The sequence below is a fragment of the Glycine soja genome, chromosome 1 (assembly GCF_004193775.1).
Source record: "Glycine soja cultivar W05 chromosome 1, ASM419377v2, whole genome shotgun sequence".
Classification (NCBI taxonomy): Eukaryota; Viridiplantae; Streptophyta; class Magnoliopsida; order Fabales; family Fabaceae; genus Glycine; species Glycine soja.
The window spans coordinates 5,309,989-5,332,575 of record NC_041002.1 but is presented as its reverse complement, the minus strand read 5'-3'; the positions used below and the strand labels follow the sequence as shown (position 1 = coordinate 5,332,575).

General features: G+C 33.1%; 1 protein-coding gene across 1 annotated transcript; it reads left to right on the top strand.

Annotated features, from left to right (window-relative positions):
* Positions 1-6,304: 6,304 nt before the first annotated feature.
* On the top strand, positions 6,305-7,655 carry LOC114411142 (probable membrane-associated kinase regulator 6). Its single transcript, XM_028374901.1, has 2 exons — positions 6,305-7,238; positions 7,339-7,655. The coding sequence occupies exons 1-2, from the start codon at positions 6,623-6,625 to the stop codon at positions 7,344-7,346; spliced, it is 624 nt and encodes a 207-aa protein (XP_028230702.1). The 5' UTR covers positions 6,305-6,622; the 3' UTR covers positions 7,347-7,655.
* The last annotated feature ends 14,932 nt before the right edge of the window (positions 7,656-22,587 follow it).

Here is a 22,587-nt window from a genome sequence, read left to right as displayed (position 1 = left end):
CATTTTCTGAATTTAATTACTCCTAAGTTAGAGATTTCAATTTCTTGTTCCTAGGGATTTCTCAACCCTTATTTTGTTATATCCTCCATGGATCTCGAGGACTAGGAAGCACCACTCCAACAACACTCTGATACACAATGCGACATTGAGTTGCAAATAAAGAGGTCGTGGTAGTTGAACTTGATGCGATAGTGGAGACACAGTAGTGATGTCTAACAAGGATGCCAAAACACAAGTGATGGACGTAGCGGGTGATGAGAATGAAGGAATTGATGTGGATGTTATCATGGCTTTAATTAACATAGAAGCATTTAGGTTGTCACATTATTTATTTTTTTATTTAATTGAATCAGGTAGTTTTAAATTTCTAGAAATTGTGTCAAATTTATTCCTTTAAAATTATTATGTCAAATTTGTTCCTCAATAGTCAAAAATAACATCGCATTATTCCTTCATTATTTATTTGTTTATGAAGAATTGATTTTAGTATCACTTTTCATTTTTAAAATACTTAATTGATGTCACAATGTATTTGGAGGATTATGTGACTAGAGTTAATTGATCAATATAATGAAGAACTTAAATCACATATTTTTTTAAAATTATTATTGGTTAATTGGTTTTAATTTATATAAATTTACAATTTTTTAATATAAAGTATTAAGTTATCTCAATTCAGATAGGCTAAAATAAAATATTAAATAAATAAGTTATCACGTGTACCTTAATTTTTTTATTAAGATAATTTTTTTTCCAAGGACTTGCCTTTTAGCCGTTAATATAAAAGAGAAATTTTTAAATTATCAGTTCAAGTATTCTAAAATAACGTGTAAGATTAATGAGTTGTTATAGATAAGTTAATATCTTTTTATTGAAACAAAATAATCTTTTTTTTTCATTTTCTAAATTTAAATAAATAGTACAAAAACAATGATTAGGGAATGCAGTGACCAGAAAGCAGCTTAGTAAATAGTCAGTAACAAAACTAAAAAAATAAGGAAAAACAATAGAGAGGTTTAATTTTAGTCTTTTTAAAATTATTTTTCACTTGCTTAAAGATAAATTTAGCCCCAAAACAAAATTAGACACAAATAGAAATTAAACCAATACCAATTACTTAATTCCACATAAGTCAACTAATTGATTTCAAACTTTATTTTAAGTTAAATGTAACTTTTGGTTTATTATGTTTTAATGTTTTTCATTTTATTACATTAAGTTTTAAAAGTTTCATTTTATTTATTTATATTTTTGAAAATTTTATTTTGATCTTTTATGTTTTTTAAAGTTTCATTTGGTTTTTTCTTCTAATTTTCATTATCAAATATTAGACGTGTTGTGTTAATTTTTAAATAATTAATTTAAAATAGTAAGGCTAAAAATCGAAGAAAGACTCAAAATCATTATCGTGACTTCAAATCTGAAGCTTCTCATCATCGTCGGAATATTTTTGATCTATGTTGATGTTGGATCAGGTGTGGCTATGGGGTGGTGCAATGGTGTTGTTTGGTGGATGGATGTTGCGGATTTGATTTGTTTGTTAATGATAGTTGTAGTGCTAAAGAGGTTGTAGACCTTAGTGGACAATGGTTGCATTGTGTTATGTTGTGGTGATTATAGAGTTTGCAAAAGAACATAACTGAGTTAGAGAAATAAGTGGTTGAATGCATTTTAAAAAGATAGTGATAATTTTTAATTGTTATTATTTTAAATTAATTATTTTAACATTTAACTTACCGTCACATCAACATGGAAATTAAAAGAAATAATCATAATGAAACTTTCAAAAACATAAAGAATTAAAATAAAAATTTTAAAATTTAATGTATCAAAATAAAAATTTTAAAAATATAAAGGATCAAAATGAAATTTTTGAAAACCTAAAAGACCAAAATAAAATTTTAAAAAATTTAATGTACCAAAATAAAATAGCACTAAAATATAATGAATAAAAAGGAACATTTAATCTTTATTTTATTATTACGTATATAAAAAGAAGTAGAACGGAAGAAGAACTGAAGAAGAAACTAATGCAACACAAACAATACATGAAATCCATTTGCCCATAACAATCTCGGCCCAAATCAACAAGGCCATATCTGAATTTGACAAGGTTAGTCTAAATAAAGAACAAAACCGTAACAAGCAACAAAAAATAGAGGAATCTTATCACCACAATTTCTAACACAATCTTTACACCCACCATTTTTGCTTCTCAACACTTCAACTTGTTCCAACTTTATTTTATTTTACTTTTCTTCTTATCTTCTCCCTATGTGTGAATCAAACTGCTAAAGCTATGATTTTGTTTTGACATGGAAAAGTATGCTTCTTGGATACTACAACTAAAGGCCATATACAACTAACTGAAGCTTCAGTTAGAAAACAGTTGCAACTGTTATCAATTAACAACTAATGTTTACCAATAAAAAAAATCAATGAAATTTTAGTCTAGTTAAAGGAACTATTATCTTGAAAGGTATTAATATATCATAATATAACAAACCAAGATTTGAATTTTTATTGAAAAGGATGTTTACATTTAATGTTTGACAATACTTTGAATAAAATTGCCTAAAAAAAAATCTTGTAGAAAACAGAAAATTCTAAGTCAGAACTTGGGCTATCTCTACTCTCTAGTATTCTTCCCTTAGGGTGGGTGACCAAGAGTGTCCATATCCAACACCCTGAGCTTATCTTTTAGAGCTTCAAAACAAAATAATTACATTGTTTAGTGAGGGCTGTCCACTGGTCTTGACCTGGAACATGGGTCGTAGATGATAATAGGTCAATAGACTCATGAACATAGATGTTAAAATCACAAGATAGTGCATAAATTAGTGGTTATTATTAACATATACTTACTCTTCTATCTTACTTTAACTCACTTTTTTTATTTTTCTATTTGTTTCACATCATTTGTCAAATTTATATATTTCTCTCTTTCTTTTTTTTATCTCTCTTTTCTTTTCATCTATACACTCCAAAAATAAAGAAATTATACATAATCTGAGCATCATTTTATTTATGATATCAACTAATCTTTAAGTAACATATAATCAATATTTTAATTTACAAGAAAAAGTTAATAAAACTCAAGTTGGGACTGTAATAATCTTAAATCATATTATAATTTCTTCCAAAAATAGGGTGTACGTTGATAGTTTTCCTAAAATTAATAGATATTGTGGATAAGTCCTTACAACCCATAGCCCAAGTAGGTTTATGCGGATTGATCTGCTTTAAAAACGAGTTTAGTCTATAAAATTACACGAACTAACTTATTTACCTACATAAAAAAAAAAGTAATTTTAATCAAAAAATTAAAGCTAAAAACAGAAGATTTCATTTTGGACTAATCTATTTGGGTCAGCCTACAAAAATCAGATTTTGCACAAGGGAATAAATACATGCTTGTGGGCCAAATAACTGTTGCAGACTTGCAGTGCGTACAAGTTTATTAAGTATAGGTCTCTTTAACAAGTAAGCCTACTTTGCTAATTTCTCTCATAATTTATTTTGCTCTAGTTTAGCGCTAGTTAAATTTCTGCCACTATCTTTCCAAGCTTTGAGACTTGAGAGTACTTTGAAATATTAGGATCACAGAATACTCATTTGTTAATTGTTGGCTTCAGGACAGAAAAACACAAAAGGGTGTCTCTCTTTGAAATTTGGTTTTGACATTGTTCACATGTTTTTATCTTCCCAGATGTGAATAAAGAAAAAGATCAAATGGAAGAGGCTAACTTTCCTTGCATTCTCAGTTTTTAGAAGAGAAAAATCAATTAGAAACGATTGTTGTGATCAATCTTCATGGTGGCTGTCTATGTCAATTTTTGCTTACAGAAAGTGAAATAACTTCAAAAGGGAGCCTTCATATGAATTTTTTTTATATACTCTCGATCCAATGTATCAGTTTGAAATACTACCGACTATGCTTTTCGATTTCTATTAAAGAAATAATTTAGCACAGTGCTTCGTTCGTCCTATTCTACTTATATTTTCTAGTTTACATGATAGTTTAGCTGAATGTGGTGCATAGAATTTTAGCATTATTGTCCTTAGAGATAGTGGAAATAATTATGTTTAAATCCAAGAAATTATCTGTTACCAACAAAATCCTGATATGTCGTAACTTGACACGGACAAATGACAAACAATTGTTTCAATGTCACTTCTTTGTTAGGGAACACCATAAAATCCATCTCACATTGCTAAGGAATTAAGGACAATTGTAGTTTACACATATCCTCTTACCTTAACCTTAACTCGTCGGGATGCTTATTAAAGTTAAAATTGTGATCTTTGTTGATAAAAAAGAGAGTTAAAATTGTGAAGACTCAAACAAGAGTCAAAGCAGACAATACTTCACAAGTGATGAGTCTGACAATACAACATACTTAAGATTAGAACATTGATATTAGGAGGGCCTAGGCCACACATGGAGATTGTCAAACCTTGTAGCCTCTTAGTCTCAATTGGGACTATTGTTTTAGTACACCAAAAAAATCCTTACATTGTATAGGAATTAAGATCAAGGATAGTTTAAAAACACCCTTCTCCTTTGATCTTAAATTGATGAGGCATCTTTCAAGGTCAAAACCGTGAAAGTCCGCATAAAAAGTAAAAGCGGACAATATCTCAAATGCGATAAGCCTAACAATGCTGTGCACTTAAGGGTATACTTCTTATATTGATGGACCTATCATCTGGATTAATTAGTTCTTATTACTTTCGTTCTTTTTTGATCAGGTATAAAGATATTTATCAATACATGTTCATGTAGCTATCTAAAAAATCAACCACAACTTTGGCTTTTACCTGTCAACTATAATGTTATTCTTTTGGCCCCATCAGTTTTTCAGTTAGGATGTATCTTGATACTGTTGTTGGTATTATCATCCACTTGTTCTGTTTAAACAAAAAGCGACCCTTGAGAGAATGAACAGAGTTTTGATTTGACTAAACTTTTGCAAGTGAAAAGTTTTAAAGCAAATGTTTTGCAAACCATAAGAGTTAGAAGCTTTTTTGTTTTTTCTTCTGTGTAAAAATGTGGGTGTAAGTGGAAAAGGCATTGATCTGTTAAGTGTGAACCTATGAAGCACGGACACTCCAGCCCCTTGCCGTGTTCAGTGTTCGACACGAGTCCATGTCAGTGTCCGACACCGACACGACATCCGTACTACGTTTTATATTTTGGACATTACAGTTATCCACGTATCCGTGTCGTGTCCGATGTCCATGTCAGTATTGGTGCTTCATAGGTGTGAACTAAGATTGTAGCCTCTCTTTGTATATCAGCAGAAAACTAAGTTTCAGTTGGTTGGGGAGACATAGCCACTAACCTTTTTTCTGGCTGTTTCTGTTGTTTTATGCTTCTATAATTCTATTTTGTTTGATTCAAATTATATTAAAATATTGTGGGGCATGTTCCTATCTTGGTTTTCCGTTATCCTTTCTTTTTGTGGGGGAAATTAAATTAGGCCTTCATGGATGAACAGGTTGATGCTTCGACCTTATTTCTGTTACAAGTACTTCCTTCAATTTTTGTGATTGCTATTAGAAACTTCAGGCACAAAATTGTTAAATTCCCTTATCAGTGTGTGATGAAATAGACATGAATAGAGGAAAGGTTTTAGAATCTGGTGAACAAAAATATGTGTTAAATGATTTTTATATTTTAGATATAATAATATTTAAAAAAAAAAAAAAACTGACAAAAGTTGTTTTTGTTTAACAATTGATCTTGAGTTTAAACCTAGATATTCAGTTGATGAAGAGTTTTTTCATCTATAATAATCTGATTCTATTCCAATAAAATCATCTCACGTAAAAAAATACAAGTAATTTTACGGAATAAAATCAAAATTTTGGGGAGATAGCAGGGCTGTGTAGTCCATTCCCTTTTGGCAAATACAACTTTCACGTGCTCCTGTTGAAATTTAATGCAAAACATTCAAATCAGGTTACCCGGAGCTCAATAATTAGGCTTTTTTTTTTTCAAAATTATTACGCGTAAATATTTTACACAAGACGTATTCAATTAAGAATTTCTTTAGTACCATTCAAATACTTTTCAAACTCATTACCAAAAAAAATCCATACTATACCTAAAAAATACTTTCCATACCATACTTTATGGCATTTATCATGCTGTTCATACGTCAAAATTCAAAAACCCCGTTTTACATCATAAAACATGCATGGCAATCACCACGCTCCTTATTATTATTATTTAGTGTGATAGATACTTGCTTGAAATAATAAAGGCTATGAAGCAAATTCAAGTTACTACATTTTCTTAAAAACTATAAAGACAGAAAGCAAGCTAAACTTTCATTTGTTGATCGTATGTCTTTCTGTTCAGAAGAATTTGTAGACTACAATAACTATATAGATGAGAAAGCAAGCTAAACTTTTACTACTTAAAGTGGATACATTTTTGCATTTATGTTGTTCCATTTGTTCCCTACTTGACCTTGATAGAATAGACAAACTTTCCCCTTGTGGTCACCATTGTTTTGTCACTATAAGCTATCAATAACATCAATTTGTCCTTAGGAGTATATAAGTCTTTTTTTTATTCATCATTGTTTGCTTAATTTAAATCCTTGGCAAAATAATGGAACCACCCTCATCAGAGCCTCTAGCCAGTGATAGTTTTTCATACAGTTGGTTATCAAACTGTAATAAACCCCCCTATTATAGTTCCTATGGAGGCACCTCAGAAGAAGAATTCAACTTCAGTGTGCAAAAAAGCTGTGAGGAATTCAACTTCAATTTTGATATTTCTGTCCCTCACTCACCTCTTGTTCTTGTTCCTGCTGATGAGATTTTCTCTGATGGCCTTCTAAGGCCTATGTTTGTTGACCCTTCCAAAGTAGAGTTTTGCAACACACCAGATCCCACTCAAACCAAGCTTAGTTCTTCTTTTTCTTCCAAGACTTTTTCTCAGAGAGCTATGGAAATTCATCATGGATTGCTTACAAAGTGGAGAAAGTCAACAAGGAGAACTTTGGTGGACTTCTTTAGGTATGTCAACCAATTAAGGCAGAAAGTAGGGAGGTCAAGGAAGAGCATCAGAGTTGATGATATTGATAAGACAGATTGGCAAGTTAAATGCTTGACACAGAAAGGGTCATCACCAAAACCAACACTTGCAACACATCCTATTGGTGATTTGCATGATCATGAGAACTCAATTTATGAAGCAGTTCTTCATTGCAAGAGATCAATAGGTATAGTCATGCTTTAATTTTGTTTTATTTCTATTTTAGTGTGTGTTTTTGTACATATGCACATATAGAAAAATTAAATTAGTTCTTTTCCTCTTTTCAGGAAAATGATCCTTCCTCAGGTATAGAGAAGTGAATTGTAGAAGAAGGAAGTGGAGAGCTCCAAGAAACTATGGTCATTGGTGGCTGATTGAGCATTCCAATTTTTTTTCTTGGTCTAGTTTCTCTCTTCTTTCTTGAATGTTACTTATTTCTCTGCTTAAACAAGCAGTGGGTTTTGGTAGATACCAGCTGTGGGATTTAGAATATCAAATTTCAAGAAATGTTAGATCCTATTGCTCCTTGATTTTGTACAGAAAAATAATTAACATCACAAACTTTGTATCTTTTATTTATATTTTAAAGGGCTAAATTTCATCTCCTTCCCTCTTTTTCATTTATTTATAATGTCAATTTTTTTTAATTTTAGATCAAGGTTACCCTAAGCATTGAACTTCACATTTCTTGCATCTCTGCCAAGAGAAAACGGGATAGGATGTCCAATTTGTGAGCCATGACAAGAAATTGACAAAGAACCTAAATCTTCAACAACTTGAATTATATTCTTTTTTTTTTTTTTTTGAAAACCCAACAACTTGAATTATCAACATAAAATACTCTCTTTCTCGAGTAATATTTCTTTCCCTTTCTCAATGTTATTTCCTAGAGGGTAAAGGTAGGGGGAGCCTCGATCCCTATGCCTTATGCTTTTGAAGGAATCTCTTTTTTGTGCCCGTGTTACAAGGTATCAAAGCATAACGTGCTACACATATAATAGCAGGGTGGCACTTCGTGCAATAGTGGCTCTCAGAGGCTGCTAAATTAAGGTTCCACAAGCTTAAAATTTGATTCTCCTCTGTCAGAACCTCCACCAGTTTATGATCACAACAAAATATTGCCTCCTTTTATTTTGAAAAAGATAATTACTACTAAGTGCGTGGATCAGTTGCTACAAAATTGCAAATAATTACTACTACTAGTTTTGAGTTTGAACTGTAGAGTACCATAACTTTTGGATATTCAAATTACAAAACTTTTAGACTTTATTTGGTATGGATGAAAGTGGGAGGATGAATTGAGGAAGGAAAGAAAACTCTCAAATTTATGATCATTTCTTTTGGTTGAAGGAGACAAAGAAAGAAAAGATTATTTCAAATAGAATAAGTATCATTTGTGTCTTTTCTCCAAAAGAGAAAAAAAAGAAAAAGAAAATATTTACTTATTTTACATATATTTTTTCCTTTCACTTTTTACACCACTAAACAAGAAGAAAATATTCATCTTTTCTTCCTTTCATTTTCTCTCCTTCTAGACAATCTAAAAAATTATTTAATTTTCTACTTCTTTTTTCCATCACTATTCTTTTTTTTTTTTTTAACTTTCTTTCCTGAACAAAACATACCATTAGCTCCAAAAAATTTGAAAAACCTTTGGCATAGTCATGACTAGGGCACATTCCGTCAATTTAAAAAAGATATATTTTTCTCTAAAACTGAAATACTTAGGGAAAATGCAATAGAACACAAAGTCACCAAAGAGTCTTCTCTGGACCATTTTTGAGTGAACATGATAAAAGGTCAACCTGAAGATTTTACACAGGAAACTTGATATATTTCCAAATACTCTATTAGTGTGAGTACTCATTTATGTCATTGACATTTACTAATTCTTGGCACACAAAGAGAAGGTTGTCATATGCTACCCTTTGAAAAATAAGGCAGACAAGGAGGGCACAAAGGGACAAACAATGTTGGGAGAAAAATCCATAGGTGATTCCATCACCATTATTCCTGCAGTTAATTTACATTCTTTGTTCTCTTGTTGAACTATATGTTTGCTCCTTATCTTATGATGAACCACTAGAAAGTGACCTTGGTTTATCACTTACCCCTCTTTCCAAGTACCCCTTGAAGCTTCCCTAACTAATGTGGACAAGATGTCACTACACTGCCATTTGCTTAATTGTGATCATAAAATCACTGCCTATCCCTCTCATTGTGGCCTTTGTTCAAACATGCTCTTGACAAATAGAGCAACCCAGTGGTGGAGGCTACTTGGCTGGCGGTTGCCATGGCCCCAACAATTTTTTATTTTTCATTTTTAATAATTGTTTAATTAATCATTGATCACAAAAAATAAAATAAAAATTGTCAATTCTAAACTTTATTAACCTTTTTCCTCTAAGATAAAATATCCAACTCCCCTTCTCATTCAAGAATCAATGTAACACTAATAATTGTGAAAACTATAGGACGTTCTTTGAGCTGATTGATATACATGTACATACTTGTTTATATTTATATATGGCTAAGGCATATACAACATGTAAACATTACTAGTTAGTGGCCACAACAGGTTACAAAGGCATTGTTTTGGATATTGTTATATATTGTGGCTTGTGATTAATCCTGTTGTTATTTCGGCTTGTGATTGATCCTATTAGTGAATAACCGAAAGTAAAAAAAAAATCAATGAGATTTGGTGCATGAAAATAACTACACATTTTTTCATTGGATGTAAATGGCACTTACTTCTTTCTATGCCAGAAATGGTCATTTCAAAAACTGTTAATGACATGTGCATTATATATGTATACGCTTGTTGTTGCAAGTGCATGGTGAAATTTCAACCAACCACGTGATGCACACCTGGCGTATTAATAAGAGCAAAGTGGTATTTTTTTTTTTTTTTTTGCATACATAAAGCATACTTAATTTTTATAGGGATATGGCACACCTCGACCTCGTGAAGGGTCCCAAATGAAAATAACTGGCTGGGGGACCAGTGTTCCTTTTTGTCAATTCCATGCTGTTCATGTTATCATTTTCTTACAGTTATATGCAGTTGCAGAATAAGATGACTAGACTAAACTTGGATGTAGCTCTTCGACCAGAAGAGAAAGTATGATTACACAGCTCAATTAATTAGAGATTAAAATGTTGCCAATACGACAAACTAAAGAACTTGTATTGTAAAGGAATGTTCTGGATTATGTTATGGAGTCCTTGATTGTCATGGAATTCAGATGACCTTCATCCTCTTGTCGGTTCTATTATTAATTTCCTTCTTTTTCTTAGTTTGAAAAATTTAGGAGAGAATGACACACCGGTCAGAAGAAAAATTATTATGTTATCCGACTAATTTTCATATAATATATAATCAAATGTTATTAATTTTTTCATATAAATTAATTATAAAATTTCAAACGTGTTATTAGTTGAAATATTTTCAGATAGTTGAATGAATAGGGATGAAAGCATAATCAAAAGAGGTTATTGTGATTTCGAATAAAGTGATAAGGTATAACCGTTAGAGAAGATGATTCGGTCAATTTTTTGAAGATTTAGAAGGAACTAAGAAGATAAGTTCATTAGAGTTTGAATTGAAGCTAAAATCATGGGTTTATTCGTAAAATCAGTTGAGTTGAGAACGTGAATATCCCAAGAACTAGGAAGTTGTTCCCAGAAAAGTGGAACATGGGAAGTGTGTCTGGCTGCTACTTAGCCGAAACACAAGTAAACTTGCCGAAACCGATTGATACTGAAGGGATCATGTATGAACGTGGTTCAGATTAAGTTATTTAGATTTTGAAGTATAGGTAGTTATTTTAGAAACATGTGTAAGGATTCTCCAACAAACAACCCATTAATGTAATTATTAATTTTTTTTTCAGTCTTTCTTTGTCGATTTTATTGTGTTCTTTTACTTTAAATTTGGTCATATTTTTGTTAAGATTCACTTAGATTTTTCCTCTTAACGACCAAGTTGCTTATTCATCATTCGAAATTTAGAATCTTAATGACCAACCAAATTACTTATTCATCAGTCGAAATTTAGGATCATGTTGAAATAGTTGTAGCCGAATCTACTTTGGCTCACCATGCATTAAAATTTCTTGTCACAATAGCATCATGTATACATTGAAATCATAAACAAATTATAGTTCCAAACCACCTAATAATTTCTTTAATCAAAGACAGAAAATTTCTTAAAATTTAAAAGAATACTTACAAAGATGATATACTTATATAGTTAAATCTATCTATCCCATAGACACAAATAACGGCTCAAACATACGATCTATTAGATATACTCCACTCGACCAATTTTTTAGAATTACTATTTCCCGTTTATTTTCAACATTGTACTAGTGTTATTTTATAAAACACTTTTATTCCTTAATTTATTGAAATTATTTCAAAATAACATGCATTAATAAAATGTAATAGAATCATTTAAATTCCAATACATTTTATTGATGATATTTTAAGATTAATTTGTATTCCTTTATTGAAATTATTCCAATGTAACATTAATAAAATGTGTTGGGATAGTTACATTAACCTTGATCTCCTTAGGTTAATAGTAAACGTACCTACACTTTTCTCAATTAAAAATTACATTTCTCTCCCTTATTTTATTGAGAAAAAAGAACCCTACTCATATAGCTCATGTATTTCATGTAAAATCCATACAAATAATAAAGCAATGAACAAAAGAAACTGACTATATTAATATCACTAACATCAAGAAAAGTAAGTGTAGTTATATTATCCTAACTACGTTTGACCTATTTTATAGGAAAAAAAATATAAAAGTGGAAAAAAAATATTGGAAGACAACTAAAAAACTTGAAGCTTTACAAACATACGTGGAAATTATCTGTTTAATTTGAATCGTGTGTGTAATTATAATCTTCAAAAGTTTCTTTAACCCCTGTATTATTTTAAAACTTAAATAAATTTAGTCATCTGTTAATTTTCCTCTACTTAAAACCTTAATTTTCCTTCAATTATTAGTTGCTAATTAAATATTTGAAATTTAAATGGAATATGTTCCTATTATTTATTTACTTGTGAGGTGAACAAATGAACAATTTCTCATGGATGACTACTAGCGACAACCCTGCCAGTGGGTGAACGGCCTGCTTGACTTGGATCTAATCCGGGCCCAATGGAATGGATATGAAATGGGCCACAATCCAATATAGTCGAAACCGTTCGCGACAATGTTTTAAAAAGATGGAAAAAATTGTCAGAAGTGGGATTTGAACCCACGCCCTCTTACGAGGACCAGAACTTGCGCCTAGACCACTCCGCCATCATGACTAGCTTATGCTTTGTCCATTAAATTTATATCTTTATTTGCTCCTTATTTTCTTTTTCCTGAATGCGATCCTGACACTGGTAAGAATGTGAGATGGAGTTTTTTTTTATCACACTCCAACCTTATTATTCGTTAAAGGTTAAATATGTTTTTGATTTTTACAGATTTATTTTTTTAATTTTAACTCATGTAAATAAGTATTTTTTTATTTTGTCTTTGTAAGATATTTTGCTCTTTTTTTATTTTTTATAAGTTTGTATTTTTTCAATTTTAATCTCTATAAGTGTAAACTTATGAGAACTATAAATAAAAAATTTAGAATTTTAAAGAGACTAAAATTTAAAAAATATAAACTTATAAGAACTAAAATTAAACAAAAAAAATAACTTACAAGAATTATAATTAAAAAACATCAACTTATAATGAGAAAAATAAAATAAAAAATAAAAAACGTTAACTTACCTAAACTAAAAATATATTTAAGTCTTTATTAAAAATTCAAAATCTTTTTTTCTCTTGTTTTTTCCTCTGCATTCTCTCTTTTGATCGACACACCCAAGCACACTATACTCTTCTTTTTTTTCTTCCCCGATGCATTTCATTCTCCTTTGATTTTCAGATTAAATGCATGTTTGGTAGAGTGAAACAAAAGGAATGAAAATGAAAAAAAAATAAAAGTTCTGAATTAAAATAAAAAAATAAAAGTGTGAGACTATGAAACTTTACTATTCATTTCATTCCTTTTTTACTCTTTTTTGTCTCTACCATACCAACCCTAAGGGATGTGATAGTATTATTATACTGTATAATAATTACTTCTAAGCGCAAAGTTAATATATTATACATAGTTGAATTCTTTAAGCATTTTGTTAGTGGGTTGATTCTGATTATGTATAAAAAAAAACTTTGTTAAAAGAAACCAAACTCATTTCCGGTAATCTAAAAAATAATAGTCTAATTATATCAGTTGAAGGATACTCTTGGTACAAATCAAAACATAATTGTATGATAATTATTTATTGGATGTTGTTCACACCTGATCCAATCAAGAAAAGGGGTTAGCCCAATTAGCCAATGGGCCTAGCTCAGTAGTGGCCCCAATTCATAACCTTCTCTTGACTGTTGCTATGCGCACCATGCATATTGCTGGTACACCCAGCATAATTTGCACAATTCCCATTTTGTTCTTCCGTAAAACTGATACAGGCCCATCTAGGAATCGAACTTATGACTTTCGCTTTATTAGCACGATGTTCTAACCAACTGAGCTAGTAGGCTAATTATGTTATAAAATAATTAATGTCATTATATATAACATTAAAATTTCTAATGTATATTTAATTTGCATGTAAATTTAGATAATAAATTTTGTGACAACTAATTTTGATATAATAATTAATATATTTACATATATGAATTTTTATGAAACATATGATTTTGACTGCCCAAACCGTATCAGTTTTAGGGAAGGACAAATCAGGAATCGTGCTGGTTTGCTGGATGTACCAGCAATTGTGTTGGATGCTCGTAACAGTCCCTTCTCTTTCTGTCTTCTCTGAGAAAATTAGGAATCCCTTCTCTTTTGTTCTTCTCCAAGTAGTGTGTTGGATTTATGCAAGACAGCGATGTTGATAAATCAGTTTAATCTAAATGAAAACAAAAAAAAATCAATTTTTTATTGGATCGAATGAATTTTAAAATTAATTTTCAAAACTGATATAATGCAATCAAAACTGAATTTGTACTTTTATTTATAATTTAATAATATCACCCATATTTATATTTATATTTCTTATATACTTATCAAATTATTGCATAACTAGTACCTAGTTATAAAAAAATATATTTAATTAAAGATAAATTTTTATTAACTATTTGAATTAAGATGCATAAATAAAATTATCTATATATTTAAAAAATTATATTATTACCAATTATATAATGACATATAAATGGAATGTTTGATATTTTAAATTGTTATTTATTATATATCTTATTTATTTAAAATTAAAAAGAAGATTGAAATTGAAAAATGATATAATCTAAACCAATTTAAGTTGGATGGGATCAGATTAATGGATTGAAGAAAACTTATTAGATAATAAATTGAAAAAATCAAAGTGATTTGATCGGATGATCTTTTTTTCCAAAATTGATCCAATGGGGGAACCATTCCTACAAATAACTATGACGACAATAAACCCTTTTATAAAGACTCATTGACTCTAGTCAAACTAAGATTTAGGTGGAGTTAGGAAATGATAAGGTGTTAGACACAGAAACTGATAATGCTGGATTTGAGGCCAACTCCTCCAGAATTAAGAGAGGGAAAGGGGAAGCAGACACAGAGAGAAATGAAGCTGTATTTTCATTCATGTTTTATTGTTATTACAATTGCTTATTTATACTAACTTCCCTACTAACAGAATTTGTCTTCTTATGCTCAGGGAATATTTTTCAAATCATTGGCTAATTCTATTGTGATCATGTTGTCCCCTGCAATACCATCAACCAACAATTCTGCAATTGTGGATTCTCCTTTGCGCAACCACGTCAGCTTCCCTTCATACCAGCCTCATCATATGTAATCGTTGAGGTAAGAAGGTCTTGTGATGAACCTCTTGGGCTTTCCTACTGACTGCACCCATGTGTTTTGTGACTGCACCCTTGTTTCGTGTTCTTGATCTGTTGTTGCTATTTTCACCTCCTTCTTGCTTGTGCTTGCTTCAGTCTTTGTATCAGTCGTGGGCCCTTGAAAACTCACCTTGTCCTCAAGGTGATAATCTGCACACAGCTACTTCCAGTCTTCCCAGGATGTTTCTTCTGGCGATAACCCCTCCCATTGCACCAGAACTTCCCAGGGAGCTTGCTCTTATGCTCGGCGATAATCAAGGATGGCCATAGGGGAGATGACAGGTTGGTGCTGAGTGAAGCATTTGGGCAGAGCAACTTCGGATCCTTGTTCAGGATTACCTTTAAAAGGCTTCAGTAAGGAACAATGGAAGACCGAATGCATGCGAGTTCCTTCCAGCAACTTCAAGCGATATGCTGCCCATCACTTTGAGCGGTATTGTTCAATGACTCTATTGAGCACCTCGGTCTGACCATCACTTTGCGGATGGTAGGCAGAGCTCATTCGAAGCTGTATTCCACTCCGACAGAATAGTTCTTACCAAAACTTGTTGACAAATAGCGGGTCACGGTCAGAGACCAAGCTTCTTGGTAGGCCATGGATTTTGCCTACAATCTCCATGAATAAGGTAGCTACAACTTTAGCTGTGTAGGACGCCGGAAACATACCTAAATGTATTCCTTTAGAAAACCGATCAACCACGACTAGTATCACAGTGTTGCCGTGATAAAGGGGAAGTCCAGTGATGAAGTCCAGCGAAAGGTCCTCCCAAGGTCTATGCGGTACCGGCAATGGACACAGGAGACCAGCTACTCTCTTCGTTTCATATTTAACGTACTGACAATCAAGACATTGAGCCACAAACTTAGTGACATCTGCTCGAAGTCCTTCCCAATCAAAATTTTCCATTAAGCAGGCTATGGTTTTTGCAACCCCCATGTGACCACCAGTTGGTGTGGTGTGATACTCGACCAGCAATGTGGGGATGATTTCCAAGTCTCTGGGTAACCAAATGCGTCATTTGCGAAGGATCAATTTCTGAGCGAGGGAGAGACCGGCATGTTTCTCAAGATTCTTCAGAATTTCCTGTTGGAGTTGATTATATTCCTGGTGAGCATCCAATTGGTTGTACAATTCAGTCATAAACAAGGGGCAAGGCATTGAAAGGCTAAGCAGAGTGGAATCTTGGTCAAAGCATTGCGAGAGAGCATCAACAGCTTGGTTGTGGGCACCAGACCGATATTGGATTTGATAATCATATCCCATTAACCTAGCCAAGTAAATGTGTTGCTCTGGTGTTTGGATGACTTGAGTTAGCAGCTCCTTAAGGCTTCGGTGGTCAGTAATGATGGTGAAACGATGGTCGAGCAGATACTGCCGCCACTTCTTCACGGCGGCTGTGATGGCGAAGAGCTCGTGGACGTACGCTGAAGCCCGTAGCAGTTTTGGAGGAAAGGGCTTACTGAAGAATGCTATGGGGTGATTGTTCTAGGAAAGGACTACCCCCATTCCAATCCCTGAGACATCCATTTCCACGGTGAACGACATGGTTAAGTCCGGTAAGGCCAAAACAGGTGCGTGGGAAAGAGCTTGCTTAAGCTGATCGAATGCATTCTGCGCCAGGGGTGACCACGCAAATTGATTCATGGTAGTGATGTGCACCAAAGGAGCTGCACTAGAAGCATACCCTCGTATAAAACACCGATAGAATCCAGCCAATCCTAAGAAGCTTTGAACTGCTCGAGTTGTCCAAGGTATAGGCCAGTTATGGATGGCCGCCACTTTTGATGCGAGGGGCTCCACACCACGGTAGGACACCAAGTGGCCCAAGTACTCCACCTGATCTTGAGCAAAGAAGCACTTGGTGAGTTTCAGAACAAAGTGGTGAGCAGAGAGTACCTGAAATGCGAGTTCTAAGTGAAGAAGATGGTCAGCAAAGCAGGGACTATATATGAGAATATCATCGAAGAACACAATGATAAATTGACGCAAGTAAGGGCGGAAAATAGCGTTCATCATGGCCTGGAAGGATGAAGGCGCGTTACACAACCCGAATGGCATCACTCTGAACTTGTAGTGGCCATGATGGGTGCGAAAGGCAGTCTTCGGGATGTCGTCGGAATGCATGCGTATCTGATGATATCCCTGCAATAAATCAAGTTTAGAGAAGCAGCGAGCACCACCAAGCTCATCCAAGAGCTCATCAATCGTTGGGATTGGGAAACGATCACGAATCGTAATTGCATTCAGGGCGTGGTAATCCACGCAGAAACGCCACGTGTCATCGTTCTTCTTCACCAGCAACAACGGGGAAGAGAAGGGGCTGGTGCTTGGTTGAATCAGACCCTTTTGGAGCATTTGTGTTTCGATTTCACACTTCTGAAAGTGGGGATATCTGTATGGCCAGACATTGACAGGAGCTGAGTGAGGAAGAAGATGAATGTGATGGTTAGTTTCACGTTCCGTGGGTAGGGTGTTTGGTTGCTGAAACAGGCTCGCAAACTTGGTGAGGAGCTTTTGAATATCCGGATGGAAGTTCTAAGATGTGATGGAGTCAATCTCAATAAGGGAGATATGGCAATACAGGCCTGTCTCTGTTGTCTACAAAATACGACGAAATTGAGATGAAGTTATCGAGTTTAGAGTGAATTCCTTATTTCCCTGAAGTGTGATGATACGACCCTCATAAATGAATTGCATGCAAAGGGAGTTATAATCAATGAGAATGGGTCCTAAGGATTTCAACCACTGAACTCCCAAAACCACATTTGCTCCGGCAATGGGCAGGACATGTAAATTCACGGTGAACGGAGTGGATTGAATGTCAAGAATGATGGCTTCGCAAAAGCTGGTGCATTGAAGATTCTGATCATTTCCCATCATAACACGTAGTGGTGAAGGAGTGGGCTGATAGGGAAGGTGCAATTGAGTGACGAGCTCCTGTTGAATAAAATTGTGGGTGCTGCCACCGTCCACAAGCACCACAACAGGGTGGCCGGAAAGTTGGCCCATGAGTCGTAAGGTTTCCGGGGCGAGGTGACCCGCGAGTGAATTTAGGCTAATTTGGGACGGGCCTGGGTCAGTAATATCAATATGGTATGACGGGTCGGGGGGCGAGTTAGGGGGTCCTATATGAGGAGTGAGGTTGTCTTCTTCGTCCGCAATCAACAAAAAAACCCTAGAGGCACATTTGTGTCCTCTATGGAATTTTTCATCACAATAGAAACAGAGACCGCGTTCCTGCCGTGAGGCAATTTCGTTCGGAGATAGACAGCGTATTGGGGGTGGTGCAGGGCGGGTGGGAGCAAGGAGGAGGGGTGGTAATGGTGTGGGGCGTGGGGAATGAGGTGGTGGGGAAGGCGAAACCAAGGCTGGGTTTGGGACTGGCAGAGCAGGTCTTGGTCGCGGTGGAGGACGACTGTCCAAGAGTTTCTCTTCTTGGAGGCACGCCAACCCTGCAGCTTGGACCAGAGTGAGTGGCTGAAGTGCTTGAACCTCGCGGCGTATCTCTAGGGTGAGCCCGGAGACGAAGCAACTGAGCAAGAACGGCGGGGGAAGGCCAATGGTTCAATTTGCTAGTTCTTCGAACTTGGAGAGGTATTAAGTCACTAACCCTCTTTGAGTGAGCTTGAATAGCGCCCCCGTAGGATCATCATATTGGGATGGGGCGAATCGTGTCTGAAGAGCTTGGAGGAACACGGTCCAAGGCGTGAACTGGCCGTTGGCCGTCATCCATTGAAACCATGAAAGCGTGCGCCTTTCCATGTAAAACGACACGATGGTAAGTCGTTCATTCTCTGGTGTTCTGTGGTATTCGAAAAATTGGTTAATTTTGAAAATCCAACCAAGAGATTATGTGCCATCAAAGCGTGGAACCTCGAGCTTCATTTTCTGGCTTTGTGTAGGTACAGGTAGTGGGGGTGGTGTGTATGAGCTAGAAGGAGACGAAAACATGGTGGTGACCCGAGTCAGAAGGTCGTCAATCTTCTGAGTGAGGGTATTCATGGATTCACCAAGGAGGGCCTGATGGTTAGAGAGGCGAAGCAGAGCCTCATCAAGCTTATTCGAGGAACTCATGGAGGTGGATTCGCAACGAGAGCACCAATTTGTTAGACACAGAAACTGATAATGCTGGGTTCGAGGCCAGCTCCTCCAGAATTAAGAGAGGGAAAGGGGAAGCAAACACAGAGAGAAAGGAAGCTGTATTTTCATTCATGCCTTATTGTTATTACAATTGCTTATTTATACTAACTTCCCTACTAACAAAATTTGTCTTCTTATGCTCAGGAAATATTTTCCAAATCATTGGCTAATTCTATTGTGATCATGTTGTCCTTTGTAGTACCATCAACCAACAATTCTGCAATTGTGGATTCTCCTTTGCACAACCACGTCAGCTTCCCTTCATACCAGCCTCATCATATGTAATCATTGAGGTAAAAAGGTCTTGTGATGACCCTCTTGGGCTTTCCTACTGACTGCACACATGTGTTTTGTGACTGCACCCTTGCTTCGTGTTCTTGGTCTGTTGTTGCTATTTTCACCTCCTTCTTGCTTGTGCTTGCTTCAGTCTTTGTATCATAAGGAGAAAGAATATTTTGGGTGGAAAAATTCTTGTATTTTTTTGTTACAAAATTATTGGTATTTATATGTATTACTACCTTCCCTTTCAAATAAGTATGGCATATAAAAAAATTGTCTCAAAATAAGTGTTATATTTGATTTTTTAATATAACATTAATTATTTTTTACACTAATATTCGTAATAGATGTTACTCTTGTTTTTTAATCTACTATTAATATCATTCTCTTTTATCTATTTAATAAAGTTAAGTTTCTAATAAGTATGACATATAAAAAAATTGTCTCAAAATAAGTGTTATATTTGATTTTTTAATATAACATTAATTATTTTTTACACTAATATTCTTAATAGATGTTACTTTCATTTTTTAATCTACTATTAATATTTATTCTCTTTTATCTATTTAATAAAGTTAAGTTTCTAAAATTACAAAAAAAAATATCTATTCAGTAGTTTTTCTTTATTTTGTAAAACAACCCATAACACTTTTTGAAAACCAAAGGAATATATAATTATGAATTGCTGGTTTCCACGAGTAGGGGTGGGTAAACGGCTCATGTTCATGGACCGGCCTACAGGGGGCTACGGTCCGAGTGAGCTATGGATCAATTTTTTTAAAAATCCATGGTTATATAGGATTTTAGGCCCGCTCCGCATAATCCGCAAGCTATGTGGGTTTAGCCCGTGGGATATGCCCGTGGGATATGTGGGTTAGTTTGCAAACCCGCAATCATTAGTTAAGTTCAACCCAAATTCAATTAATCTTAAAAGTTCAGTCCAAAATTTATTTGCATTTATGTTGAAAATTTATTTGATTGTGTTAAAACTTTTGTAATTAAATATTTGATAGAGATTTATTAAGACTTTTTAAAATATATATATATATATATATATATATATATAATTGAGTGTAATTAACTATTTTTTAAGAGAAAAAATATATTTATTTTTAAATTGCATTAAAAAAAAATAGGCCTGCAAACTAGCTTGTTTAACCGACGAGATCCGCAGGATGAGGACGGACCAATATTTTAAATCTATATAAGAATATGGGATAGACTGGCTCGATCGACTATCAATGCAAATTTACGCAAATGAATCTTTCGTGAAACGAGCTGATCCACTTACCCACCGGTATCCAGGAGTGACTTGTTAGCATGAAGTTCGAATGTCAACCAACAACTTATTGCTTCGAAATTGGCAGTAGCAGCAGGGGGTATATGATTATGAACTAGTGAATCCCGAAATTGGAGTGGATATTTATTCACGGTCAAATGGTCATGTAATTGGTTAAGAATGTGTTTGGTATAAGTATTTAAAAAGTTAGATGAAATTTAAAAATTAGTTGAAAGTTTAGAAGTTAGGTAGTAGACTAGTAGTTGTTTTTAGTTTTAATTATTGTATTTTTTTTTTCATATTGGGCATCATACTATTAATCTTGTATTCAGGGACGGAGCTGAGCTGACATTCAACGATAGAGGACCGACTATTTAAGCAAAATATATACATGTATACTTTATCTTTTTTTTCTAACATAGGATAAAATCTTGTTTATTAAGTAAAACTTGATAAAAATACATACTTGATATTTAAAATATAAAAATAAAATCTTGTTAAAATATAAAAGTAAATATATTTATATAAGATAAAGATTATTGTTAATATTCATCAAGAAGAGTATAAGAATGCACTCTTCCTAAACGAAGCAGCTTGCGGTTTTCCACATCAAAAAGTACATTTTCGGTATTTAAAATATAAAAGTGAATCAAATCTTGTTAAAATATAAAAGTAAGCATACATAAGATAAAAATGATTGTTGATATTCATCAAGAAGAAGAGTATCAAGAATGTACTATTGCTAAAAAGAAGCAGCTTGCGATTAGCCAAATCAATAGAAATAAATCCCATATTTAAAACATCCCGTATTTAAAATGGAAAAAATTGATCTTATCGTTTTCTTTCTCGGTTTAACTTAAGAAAATTCTTTCCACTAAATAAAGGAAGTGATTTTTTGAACCACGCCCCCCCACCCTTCAACACAGCTCCGTCCCTGTTTATATTATATATTTGTCAAACATACACTTAATAAAGAAAATTCTTTCCACTAAATAAAATTTGATAAAGGAAGTGATTTTTTTAAAAAATATTTATATACAAGTCTAAAAATAAAATAAAAAATGACATATACTTAAGTAAACGTGAAACTTTTATTATCTTTATTAGTATGGTAATAAAATTTCACCTTAGGTAAAAATAATAAAAATGAATAAATTTAATAAATATTTAAAAGGTAAAATAATACTAAATAAATTAAGGGTAATTTTGGAAAATTAATATAAATCACTAATAAATTAAATATTATTAACTAAATCAATCAAAATTCTTAAATGATATGAATTAGTTTGAAAAATCGTATATTTAGGAACAAAAATAGTAAAACATAAGAAGTTAAATGTTGCTTAAAGTAGTGTCTAAAAAATATTACAATTTATTAAAAAATACTTGTTCATCAAATACTACTAATAAGGTCAAACAAAATTTTTAGTTAATATTTTTTTTAAAGTGGCTAAAAATATTTGTCAAACATACACTAAGCAAAATGTATTCAATTAAAATTTTTAAATAATAGAAATAAGTTTGTGATATTCAATCAACACTATTAGGATTTTTTAAGAAATTCAATAAAGTTCGTTGGTATTCAATTACAATTTTTTACAACTTAAAAAAAAGTCTTTTTGTATTTGAAAACATGCATATTTCAATGAATTCTTTCTTAAAATAGATTTTAATGGATTCCATAAGATTATTTTTTTTTAGAAAATATGCATTAAACAGTCTCACCTAAACTCTTGAGATTTTATGAGATTTTCTTTCTTTCTTTTGCTGTAAATTGACATGTTTTTCTTTTCCCAACACCCATAATCCGCAAAAGCGATAGACATTCATAATTTGTTTTACTCTTTCGACTAATGATTAACATGTCCTGAAAC

Excerpts from the sequence above, each read along its gene's own strand:
- LOC114411142 (XM_028374901.1), top strand. The coding sequence starts at position 6,623 with ATGGAACCACCCTCATCAGAGCCTCTAGCCAGTGATAGTTTTTCATAC.